The sequence below is a fragment of the Takifugu flavidus genome, chromosome 2 (assembly GCF_003711565.1).
Source record: "Takifugu flavidus isolate HTHZ2018 chromosome 2, ASM371156v2, whole genome shotgun sequence".
Lineage (NCBI taxonomy): Eukaryota > Metazoa > Chordata > Actinopteri > Tetraodontiformes > Tetraodontidae > Takifugu > Takifugu flavidus.
In genome coordinates, this window is record NC_079521.1 from 17,264,168 (window position 1) to 17,276,454 (window position 12,287).

The 12,287-nt window shown below is 44.5% G+C and overlaps 1 protein-coding gene and 1 long non-coding RNA gene across 3 annotated transcripts; both read left to right on the forward strand.

Annotated features, from left to right (window-relative positions):
- Window positions 1–3,673: 3,673 nt before the first annotated feature.
- On the forward strand, window positions 3,674–4,179 carry LOC130517934 (ataxin-8-like; the record flags this gene model as incomplete). Its single annotated transcript, XM_057020145.1, is given in 4 exon segments — window positions 3,674–3,677; window positions 3,742–3,834; window positions 3,837–4,084; window positions 4,087–4,179. Coding segments are annotated over 4 exon segments (438 nt in total), but the record flags the coding sequence as incomplete, so codon positions are not given.
- Window positions 4,180–6,046: 1,867 nt separating this feature from the next.
- LOC130517770 (uncharacterized) lies at window positions 6,047–12,005 on the forward strand. Of its 2 annotated transcripts, none has more exons than XR_008947800.1 (4): window positions 6,047–6,172; window positions 6,413–7,425; window positions 7,503–7,641; window positions 11,517–12,005. It is a non-coding gene; the product is annotated as an uncharacterized LOC130517770 (long non-coding RNA). The 2 variants fall into 2 exon arrangements; XR_008947801.1 differs by lacking the exon at window positions 6,047–6,172 and having other exon boundaries at window positions 6,231–7,255; window positions 7,356–7,425; window positions 11,517–11,858.
- The last annotated feature ends 282 nt before the right edge of the window (window positions 12,006–12,287 follow it).

A 12,287-nucleotide genomic window follows, 5' to 3' on the forward strand; every position in this document is an offset into this window, starting at 1 on the left:
TGTGCCGTCCAAATCTTCCACCAGTACGAACGGACTGAAGCCGCTGGGGGGACGAACGATGTCAAACTGTCTCTAAACAGGTCAAACCCATGGACCTACGTGTTATTTGACACGCTGGTGATGTCTTCTGTTGCTGAGGCTACACGACATCCACTCTGACAAAATAATGTGGGATTTTACTAAGAGGGAAGAAGAATAATGCCCCCCCCCCCCCCCGCCATGTCTCCTAAGCCTGGTTATTAATATGTCTCATTTCCCGATCTGTGGCAACCGACGTGACCTCCTGAGCAGATATTTCCTCCTACACCAGAGATTAGTACATCATCCAGACACAAAATGCACCAGGCTAAGCTGTTAAAGGAAGGCAGACGTGTCTTTATTTCCTCTCCATTTGTCATGGAAGAAATGGCCCGATTTTATTCAAAGCGCTCTCCTGCTGGATGAGTGTGCGGAACACTGAAAGTATCTGACACTTTCAATTTCTCCGTCCCCTGTGTGGTCCATCCAATACAGGTCACCCTTATCAAAAAATGACATCCATTATGGACAAACCGCTGTCATGGTGGTCAGTGTGGGGACGTGATGACCGGCCCACGGGATTATCTGAATGGTTTTCTAAAAGGGCAACACAATGAATCACTAGATTTAAGAATATAAGCTGATGTTTTGCAGCTGCCTTGAAACATGGGGGTTCTGGTTTGATTGCCTTAGGAGTTTGCGCATTCTCCCTGTGGGTTTTATATTTTCCTGCCACAGCCTGAAACACAAACGTCAATTATAGGTGTAAGTGAGTGATGCGTGTCCATTGATGGCCTGACGAGCTGTCCAGGGTGGATTCCTGCCACTCACCCACGACCCTGATGGGGAACAATCAGCTGTTAGCAGAGCATGGGCGGCAGGCGGACGGGGGAGGAGCAGTGTGCTGGTTAGAGGAGGTGTGATGTCACCACAAATTACATTCATAAAGGTCCTTCTCTGGGTTGCAGAACCGTCTCCATGCTTGTTCACTCCCAGCTAGATACGTGCATCGTGCCAACCATCGTTTCAGCATCAAGGACGTTGAATGAGGAAGGTGTCGTTTGTAGGCCGTTGTCCTGAGGACGATAACTGTCATTGTATTTAATCAATCATGGAGCCGCACGTGCATTTGCATGATTTATCCATTTAATATAGCTCCTGTGTGCACAGCCAGTTCCAGTGGTTCTTCTCCAGGTGGAGAGAGGAGAGGAGCAAAAGGTCCTGGATGAGTTGGGGATGTGTTTACCTGTTGATGGTGCATGGTGGACCTGTTAGATTTGATCTCCTTCATCTCAGTTTGTTTGCATGAAAAGAAGCGAGGCCTTGTGTGAACAAACACCATATTTATTGGTTCTGCGGTGACATTGAAAGCAGAGACGCCGAGCGCCCCCCCCCCCCCACACACACACACACACACACACCACCACCACTCATACTGTTGCTCGATTTACCCTGCGAGAGAAATTACCAGATAGAAAATGCCCTAATGTGCTGCAACCCAGTCTCGCTGGTTTTGAATAAACTGACAAAGAGAAGCACCAATTTACAGCCTCCCGTGGCTCGCTGTCTTTGTAAGAGATAAATAGACTTAATTTTGTTTCGCGCCTGCGTGGCTCCAAACCAATAAAAGCAAGGCTTAAACCACAATGTAACAGATACTAATATCGCTGTTTCTATTCACCTCTATGAAATTAAAGCCCGGGATGCACGAGGCCCTATTAACATTCAGGATTCCTCCATCATTAATTCGATTAGCAGCTCAAATTCAACATTATGTACAATTCCCCAGACAATGCAAATACAACATATAACATCAGCCAATTGGTATATTTGTAATTACACTGTTCACAGACATAAATCCAACTGCAGGTTTAAAAGGGGCCAGTTAAGATCAGTCAGAGAGGAGCATTAATGATAGAAAGAATAAAGCAAAACCACAAATATTCTCAGTTCAAGAGAATTCTGCTTCAGGTTTGTGCTTCACCTCTTATCCAACAGGGTTTTAGATCAACAGGGATGAGTTTTCCTGACGTACCTGCTGTGTAAGGTGTGACAGTGCTGTTGCGTTGCTTCTCTGAGACCTCCCTCTGGATTGTTCTTGTTCTTCTTTGATGACTGACAACATTCTTGAAATCCACAAATAGTTAAAAAGCTCTTTTTAATAACTAGGAGGAAATCAGTGAGCTTCCTGTCTTAATGTGTTTAAAGCCCGCTGAGTCATGTATCGTTTGTCACATCAAAAGGCTAAAATTAAAGCATTGCCATTCTGGAGGTTGGAAGTCTGACAGATGAAGGCGAGATTTAAACAAAAAGAGACCCGTCTCTTTGCTTCGGTGAGCCATTCAGTTATTATGTGACTATTGATCAGCCGATCAAAACAGTGTTGAACCGAACTGAGCTGAGCCCAAGGGGCCGGGCCATCACGCTGAACGGTAGTAAAAAGAGACTGAAGTTATTGCTCGATGTTAATAAAATAAAATAAAAAATTGACCTCTGATCTCCATCCCAGCACACAAGGGGGGGAATCCCAATGAAGATGAGCAAAAAGCAATTAATTGTCCGTTATTATGGGCACAGGCAAAGGTTCTTCACCCTTCTGCTGACCTTTATTATTATTACACTGGAGAAAGTAATTCTCTTTTAGGCACATAGCTGTTATTAACCGTTTGTTCTGTGGATGTGTGTTGATTAGAAATCAGATTACTGTCCTCTTTAAACTACCCAACAGATGTGCGAGTCTCTAATTAAAAAAAGCGCGGCGATGTCATGAGTTGTGATACAGCTTGATGAAGAGCTGCAGCATAGTGGTAGGATAAATGTAAGGAAAATAATACCAAAAAAAATACATTGAATGCATAAAACACAAGGACAAAAGTAAGCAATATAAAATATGTGGCAGCATAAATGCATGAAGACATAAGTGAATTCAACCTACAGCACTTTGCTGCATAAAACAGTGGATCTATTAATACATTTTGAGTTTCTACAGGATTAAATCTGGGGGGTTTTACCTCCAAACTGGTGGTATCACCTGCATCAAATGTAACTTGAAACACATTTAACCGTTTCAGAGCTTTAATTTCATGTTCTGTATTGAATTAAAACTTCTCTGACCATATTTATTAATAAAATAAATGTTTAAAAAAAGGAAAAAAGATACATTTTTGCAATGAAGCTGTAAAGTCAGGGTTAGTGTTAGTTTTGATTGCTCAGTGTAATTAATATATTTGCATGCTGCACGTCTATTCTTTCTTCCATCCGTCCTCCCCCTTCTCTGACCAGCTCATACCCCCCTGGTTGATCCTGCTCAAGGTTTCTACCTGTTAAAGGGAAGTGTTTCCTTGCCACTGCTGCTTGTTGGGGGGTCAGGTTCCGGGGTTCTGTTAAACCCCTTGAAACTATTTTGATTGTAACAACATCTTTACAAATAAAGATTAACTGAATTGAAGTAAACACTGTTAACTGTATGATTTTATTTTTAACTGTGTGTGTGTGGTACCTTTTGGTCATAAGATCTACAATAAGATTTAAAATAAAAACACATGAATCTGAGTCAGAATCCAAATATTTAGAGTGCAAATTGGAGAGTAGATTAGGCAGTAACGGCTTTGCTTTAATGTTCTGTCACCATCATTTGGTGTCATGCAGCTCTGGGATGTGTGAGAAATGGTCCCAAACAGATTTGCTGCTATATTTACTTTTAAAGGCAACGTTGTCTGTGAGTTAATCTGCTGCAGCAGCAACAGCAACAGCAGCAACAGCAACAGCAACAGCAGCAGCAGCAGCAGCAGCAGCAGCAGCAGCAGCTACAGCAGCAGCAACAACAGCAGCAGCAGCAGCTACAGCAGCAGCAGCAGCAGCAGCAGCAGCAGCGCAGCAGCAGCTACAGCAGCAGCAGCAGCAGCAGCAGCTACAGCAGCAGCAACAACAGCAGCAGCAGCAGCTACAGCAGCAGCAGCAGCAGCAGCAGCAGCAGCAGCAGCTACAGCAGCAGCAGCAGCAGCAGCAGCAGCAGCAGCTACAGCAGCAGCAGCAGCAGCAGCAGCAGCAGCTACAGCAGCAGCAGAGCAGCAGCAGCAGCAGCAGCAGCAGCAGCAGCAGCAGCAGCAGCAGCAGCAGCAGCAGCAACAACAGCAGCAGCAGCAGCAGCAGCAGCAGCAGCAGCAGCATCAAGCAGCAGCAGCAGCAGCAGCAGCAGCAGCAGCAGCAGCATCACAGCAGCAGCAGCAGCAGCAGCATCACAGCAGCCTTCAGTCCGAGGGCTGCTGTGATGTGCGAGTACAACTGATTGAAGAAAGCAAAGATTGACTCTGAGGGTTCATCAACAGCGGATTCCTTTTCCTGCTCGATAATGATCCACAGCAGATCATATCAGTTTCTGTCTCATCTGTTTCTCCAAGAACCGACTGAACCCAGAGCAGAACTGCACAAATCAAAAAATATCTTTAATATACACGCATTTAACGTGATGTAACACCTTTTTGCTGTGTGTGACTAAAAATAGCTCAAATGACCGGTACAATTATCAGGACCTGGGAAAATTTAAGGTTTCCAATAATTGAGCCAGTCTAGTAAAACGGCCTGCGCCCTGACCCAAACACACATCTGGTTGCGTGTACCAGGGGTCTCGTTTCACGTGTAGAAGGATCTGACGCGCCAATGAAGGTATCGTGTGGTGTCATCGACTGAAACTATAGAGCCGATACACCGACGGCGTTCCCTGTGCCTCCTGTCCTTTCGATTTCTTTTCAAGGGCACATCTGAGGATAGGAAACAAAGATAAATGGGATGTTCTTCGTCATTTAGTCGAGAAACGATAGCTCGCATACTCATACTTGTCCCTTTTTTGCATTTCTATTCATCTTCTTGTAATAGTGTGTAGTGAATTACAGATCTGGATGCGGAATGAAGATGAACTCCGCAATTAATACGTCATGAATTATAAATTTTATGTTCTACTTAAAACTAACATTCCCCTCATGAGCATTAATACATATTGTTCACCTTAGCACACGCAACCCAAGGATGAATAGGTGATGTGAGGGAGCAGTTTATAGGCCCTTATGAGCTTTATGGTTCTTCTCAAATGTTCAGCTTCTTCTGACTGTCTCCTGTGTGTCTTATATTGTCACATGCTGCTGATTTAGAGGCTCAAACTGTCCAGACAGGATCTGATATGACCGAAGGGAAGAAGGCGACGAGCATTGATGTGAATGACCGTCCAGTGTTACAGAGGCACCAAAGCTAAAGGGAGAGACAGTTAACGTCCAAGCCGAGTTGGCAGGTGGATGAAATCCCTCTAAATCTGCTTCCGGACATCTGTTAGACAACGATGCAGGTCCTGCCCTTCAGAACGTGTTGGTTTTGGTGTTCTCGAGAGATTACAATTCACTGATCACCACACAGGGATGTGGAAGTGCACCCTGGGAAAAAAAAACCCCAAAACATTGGAAAGAATGATGACGTAGAGCACTCACACACAGACCCTCAGAGAGCATGGAGCTAAAAAGGGTGAACAGCCCTGCACATCTGCTCAGAACGTCATTGTTGTTGGTGTCATCTGATTAAATAATAAAATATGCTTTCAGACAGCAGACACATCACCGGTGCCGATGGCGCCTTGGCTGCAAGCTCTCGGCGTGCACAACAAACTGCACCTCTGAACCTCCTGATTCAGACTGTAACCAGACAGATGAGAGCAAGGAAAATTCTGTGTTTTAACCAGAGCACTTTATTTTCACGTTTGATCTTGTTCTAACACCTCTCACCCACCCGGTGCCCAGAACAAGCTGCTGTTTTGGCTGGAATTTGTCACTAATGAATCTCTTAGGAGTTTTCCCAAGTGTTTTCAATCTCCCCCTCCCCTTTTCTTCCTTGTCTGTCTGTTTCCAGGATGGGTGGGGCTGCTTCCTGGTTCACTCCCATTGTGCGATCTACACACCTGCAACACATCTCCAGATAACCATCTACACCTGCCTCCTGTTTTAAAAGACTGGTCCACACTTTTTGCTGCTTCGTTGTTCATCAGCAGCCATCCCTCTGTGGCCGCCCATTCAGATGTCCCTTTGTGTCGCCCAGCCTGCCTGATGAGGAGTTTTCCAACTTTGTGGGGCTCCACAAAGAACCAAAGAACCATTAGACTGCCTCATTTTCAGTTAGGTCTAGTCAGGTCAAATCTACTCGGTCCTGTGTGTGTGCCGCTCCTAACAGAAAACCGCTTTGTTGTAAGAGATGGATTTTTAAAAAGCCCTACATGCACTGATCAGAGTGAAGAATCGATCCATCCTTTGAAAATGTGAAGGCTGTTCTTTGTTGGTCTGTGGCTTGATGAAAGGTCGTCTCGCTTATGAAGGAATATTTGAGCTTTTGTTGTTTCTGCTCACTCTTCTTTTAGAAACCGGTGTAGATGTAGGCGATGGGTCCGTGCGGCTGACTCGTTCGTGTTGTTTCGCTTTGTGTCATTGACAACATCAGTGAGTGTTTTCCTTCAACAAAAGATTTTGGTGAAATAAGCCCCTCACATGTGGAGCCACTCATAATTGTGTCTGTGTTTTCCCATTTTAAAAGCTGCTTTTATGCTGTGCTGTGTGCTGCTCGAGGTCTCCACGATTCCTGTACCTCCTGTTCCCACATGAATCCCTGATCAATGTTATTGATTTAAAAACAGGTTTGCTGTGAAGCGCAGGTCCGATATGGACCTTAATCAACGGGTGTTTTCCTGTCCATTGTTTCTCCCACAGTGACTCAGATTTATTGACCGATTAACAGATAAAGGGTCCATTATAGCACGCGGTATTCCGAATGTGGAATTACAATCATGCTGTGGTCTCCAAACGAGTTCCTTTATCCTCATCTGCACTTGAGACATTTTGATGGAAGCCCACTGAAAATGGACAGAAATTGAGCGTGGAAATATTCAAAACGCAAGCCTGATTCTGAGCCCCAGACGCAGTAATAGAGCCTGAACGCATCTTGAGCAGCTGCCCTAGGGTCCCGCGTCTTCACTGACCTCCGATGTTCCCTCTAGAAACTAAATAAACATGGAAAATAATCTGCTGCCATGCAGCGAGTTTTCACTCAACTTACCAGCCGCTTCTTAGTGCAGCAGATTCATTTTCAAAATGTAAGAATGCGCCCTTATCACTTTAAATTAAATTTCCTGAGCTCAGGCAAGAAAGAAACAGAGTTTAATGGTGCCACACTCTATGCTCCTGAAAACGAACACAAGGAAAAACAGGTGCGTCGTAAAGCACAAGCCAAGGAAAAAGTGCATCCGCATTTGGTGCATTTACAAATGTAACCCAAAGTTCTCTTCAATATGGCTCCATTCTGCACAGCGGGGGAACTCTGCCCACCATGGCAACACTAAAGAAGAGGAATGTTGGATCACTGCATCTCGAGTTAGAGGTCCGTGCCACGATGTGCTGAAGTGAATAATGGGTCATGTTAGAAAGTAATAAAATAGATCCTTGTGTTCTCATCAGGAACGTTGCACGAGCAGAGGATGGAACGCCACCACACGTCCTGGAATCAGCGCGGCCCCGCTCTGTGCAGCCGAGTATCCACACAGAATGTGTTTGAAATGGAAAATCCAATGGATCTGCAAAACCCACAGGAGACACGGTGAGACCAGCAATGTGTTTATTAAAATTTATTCTCATCAGGTTTGTACTTGACAGGCAGAGGAATAAAGCAGCTTGAACACGTTTGACCCCCCGAGTCAGAAAGTTCAGCAGCATAAACACTCACAACGCTGCTCTGAATAATAAAACCAAGCAGCTTTTTCCCGACCAAACTGTGTTCGGCGACTGTCAAAGTGCCCCGTGTGCATTGTTCAGAAGTCGTTAAACGATAAGAACATGGGGCACTTTTTATCTCCTGTCTATATATTTGCTCGAAAAACCCAACCTTCAACCTGGAATTTAGGAATATTCTAAAATAAATCCCAAGTTCATACAGTAATGTTCCTAAGGTACCTCTGCAGAGATTGCGCAATCGCCTAGAAATGCCATTTCTGTAAGCGGTGCCTTAAATCGGCGAGATGGCTCACCTGTTCTGAGGATCACTGGATCACAGAGCCTCGTGCGTCGCTGAAGCATGATGCATGTGGAAATGAGCAAGGCAGTGTATCTTTCCTGGCATCTCGTACGGGTCACATGATGGGATGCTAGAAAGGAAGACGGTGGCATTTCAGGAGCGTGCTGGCATATCTTTGGGTTGGAAATAAATATCTTTGCACCTACCAGCAATGTGTGATATGATCACACTTTAAAATGCTTGAACTAAGTGACAGATTAGACCAAATTAGATTCAGATATTTGGAAAAATAGTGGAAACCTGAGAAACATATAGAGCTGGAAAAGGTCCGAGGGGGACTGACCAGGAGGAACTGGAGGTGAACTGGAGAAGAACCGATGGCGACAGTAACCGCGAATAACGAAGAATAAGATGTATTTTTAGGAAGACAAACAGAAGCAGCACAGTAGCGAGATGCAGATGGCAGCAGCCTTTAAAAACCCCAAACCTCTTCAGATGTTGTCAGCTGAATGGGAGATTTGAATGCTGTAGCAAAGTTTTGTTTTTTTCCAAACCAAAAATGTTTTTTTTTCAAAAATGCTGGAGGAAATAAGAGAAATGCTTGATCTGTTTGATGTCAGGATTTAGAGAAAGCACAGGTAGCAGGGCCCCGGGGAGGGATGGAGATCAGGATGGAACACATGGAGAAGAAGATAAGAGAGCGGTGGAAGTCAGCGGCCTGAGCGCACCAGCAGCTCGCCGTTATTTATTTCATTCAACTTTTACCTGTAAATGATCACTGTTGCTATAGCAACTGTTTATATGGAAGAGGAAGTATAAAGAAACAATAGAAACCCAACCAGGGTAGAATGAGACCATAAAAGTTCTTCAGTTTCCAGTGTGTTTAACAGTAATTAAACCAAATCGGAGCCACTGCGGGATGGTTGATCCAAGCACGAGAGCTGTTCTTTTTTTTTTTCAATTTCCAGTCGGACCAAGGCTGAATCTGCGACGTTTAAAAGCATCCTTCCACAGAGATCTCTCTATTATGCTCCCCCTGTGGCACAAACAGCCTCCCACCTACGCCGCGCCTCACGCTGACGTGCGTGACATTTCCAAAGGTTTGACGGACTCTTTATCGCTGCCACTGATGTCTTGTCTTCTGGGAGGCGTGTCAGTCTCACGTCTGGCCCGGGTAGATCAGCCAAAGCAGAAATGTGACGCCCAACGCGCTTTTAAAATCGACAACAAACGCGACTTTTGCTCTTCTAAGTTTGCTTTACTTTATTAATTTGGTGTGTTTAGCTGCGAGCGCCTGTTTTTCCGCCTTGGATCCAGCAAATATGTTGTGCAGAGGCCGTGAATCATCAGGTAATTAGGGCTGCTGGCTCATCATGCACTCACTGGTTGGAGGCAGACAGCTCCTCCACATGCCCGTCTCACCCCCCCCCCCCCCCCCCCCCCCCCCCCCAGTGGATTTTTCCTGCCACCCTGTCCCTCATGATCCCTCCTGCGGGTGGAAGACGGACAGAAAAGCAGTGTTTTGGGTTTGTTTTCATCTCCTCTAATTATTTATTCAGTTATCTCTCCCTTCTTATCATTCATTTCACCTGGATGAGTCTCAGTGTGCTGATATCAGAGGATTCTTGTTTTCCATCTGCCCCCTGCGACCTCAGAGCTTGCGTAAGAGAAAAAACGATCAGTTCTTTTGACCTCTCGTCTGCGTCTTCGTTCCTGTTAGCAACAGTCCGCCCACATGAACTGTTCCTCGGGTCAAACATTTGCTGATCAAAAACCTCATGAATTTAGTTGGGATTTTTTTTTTTTTTGCGTAGAAAAAAAACAACCATGTTTAGTGTAGGAACTCTCTTCTCTGGCTCTCTCGGCACTCGATCAAATTCTTTATTTCTATTTCTGTGTCAAGATGCAGGCACAATATGATAATGATGTGTTTATGTGCTGTCGGTGGGAGCCGCTGATTTGATTTGCTGGCTGTGGCATTGCTGCCAGTTATTGATTGCAGCCGCATCCCTAGTGGACGTTTACCCCCGAGCAGCACCTCCTGGACGAGCGAGCCGCCCCGCAGTTCCTCGCAAAGCAAACGCGGCGGCCTCCCGGCTGAGCGAAGACGCACGTGTTCGCTCCCTCTAGCAGCGCGTCCATCAAGACAGAGGGTGAAAAGATTGAGATTATTATTTGTTACGGTGGAAATTACGTTCTGGTAACAGGCGTCCAACCCCGAGATTTCCAATCAGTGGACCCCATCATCATTTAACCATCGCTCCAGAATTAATTAATTAATTAGATAGATAGATAGATAGATAGATAGATAGATAGATAGATAGATAGATAGATAGATAGATAGATAGATAGATAGATCTGCTGCTCTTTTCTGATGATGACATGAACATAAAAAAGCATCCCTCTCTCTTTTCCCAAGCATGATCTGCTATTCTTTTTGCCTGCTGCACATGGAAGCGCCATTAAACGGTGAGGATGAAAGAGAGTCGTCAAGTCTGTGACACATGGGACGCGGCGCCAGCCAGAAAAACACACATTTCTCAGGCTTTGCCAGCGTTCAGCCCCCGTTTGACAGACGCTGCGTTGCCAGCGTCCCTAGTTATCATCGCCGTGGCTGCTATGGTGCTGCGTTTGGGAAGAATTCATGAAATTATTGCTACTATATCAGCCTGTTGGATGTAAGCTCTGCAGTATCGCAGTGTTATGACATAAATGCACATGTGCACAGTCATGTTTAAAGGAGGGTTTAGTATGTTTATCTGTTATCCTGCAAATACAGCAAAAGCTTTCTTTTGTGGTGAGTTTCTTTCAGTAAAAGGAGCATTTGACCCCGCAACCATGTGCAAATATCGTTAAACACATCGGTCGCTCAGCCATAAACAATAGAGAATAATAGAAAATCACCTCTTTCCACTTATTATTTATAGACGCCACTATTTGAATCTCATGAAAAGATAATCAAACCAACAAACAACAACAGTGTTCCAGCCTTTCAATCATGTCTCTCTCTCTTTTTGCTGATCGGACAGATAAATTTGAAAGCGCTGCTGCCAGCAGAACAAAAGCGCGGCACTATGGGGGAATTCTCTTTAGTGTCCCACCTATTATGGGCATCCTGTCTCTTTAATCTGAAACTATGAATTAAACAAGAAGATTTATAAAAACGCTGCAGACCATCATGTAGCAACTCTGTGGATTTAAATCAGCTAAAGAAGGGAATAAATTCCACAGAAGCAGAGCGTTCAGGAGGAATTCATCGAGCAGTGAGGCTGAATGTGTTAAGGGGCAAAAAAATGGTGATTTTCTCCACAACCTGACAACATTATACTCCGTCAACAGCACAACAATGGGCCATTCTGCACTCCTTTTATCCTTTGTTTCTGTCCTCATTGATAGAATATGCAGCACATTTGGAATGACTGGATTCCAGATATGCTTAATTCTGTTGCCCATTTCTCCAGGGCTCCAGAGGCAGCAGCGACATGACAGCGTGTGAATGGGAAACCTGCTGGAATCCGGAGCGTTTGGCAAGCGTGCATATTTCTACTTAGAGAAACGAGTGAATCCAGGCAGGGCGGAACGAACCATTACCTCCCAATGATGCTGCTGTGGAGCGGTGGATGTGTCAATGCATCGCTCTTGCCACCTTTTTACCCATGTTTTCTAATAGACACTCATTTTAAATTAGTAAAGTGTACAGTATGAGCCAAGTCAACACTCTTCACATGCAGACTGAACCTGCTTTTCCTGCCAGAGAGGTCATTGACTTGACTTACATTAAAATTCATATAATGAATAGCACAGCTCTGCTCTCGCTAATTGGATTCGAAAAATCTCCATGCTACGACTGCTTGAGAGAAGAATATCAGCATGAAAATAAGAGGTAGTCATTTAAAGAGTGTATTTTGTGGACTTTTGCTGTATTATAAAGATTTTGGTCACAAAACAAATTTCATTGCCTTTGTCTCAGGTGTTAATTAGCAACTACAAATGTTAAATGTCAAATGTTCAACTTTCACCACCTTTTACTCATTTAAAGGTATTTTTTTATATCATATCTATATATCTATGTGTTTATATCTCATTGATCAGTTCTGATTTTAGTGTAAAATTTAAGCTCAGTATATCACTCAATCCATCCCGAGCTGTTTAGCTCACGCTGTGCCGTTTATAGACGGTTGCAAAGCTCTTTCCCCCCATAGGTCATGTTTCTGTACCCGTAGCAGTATAAC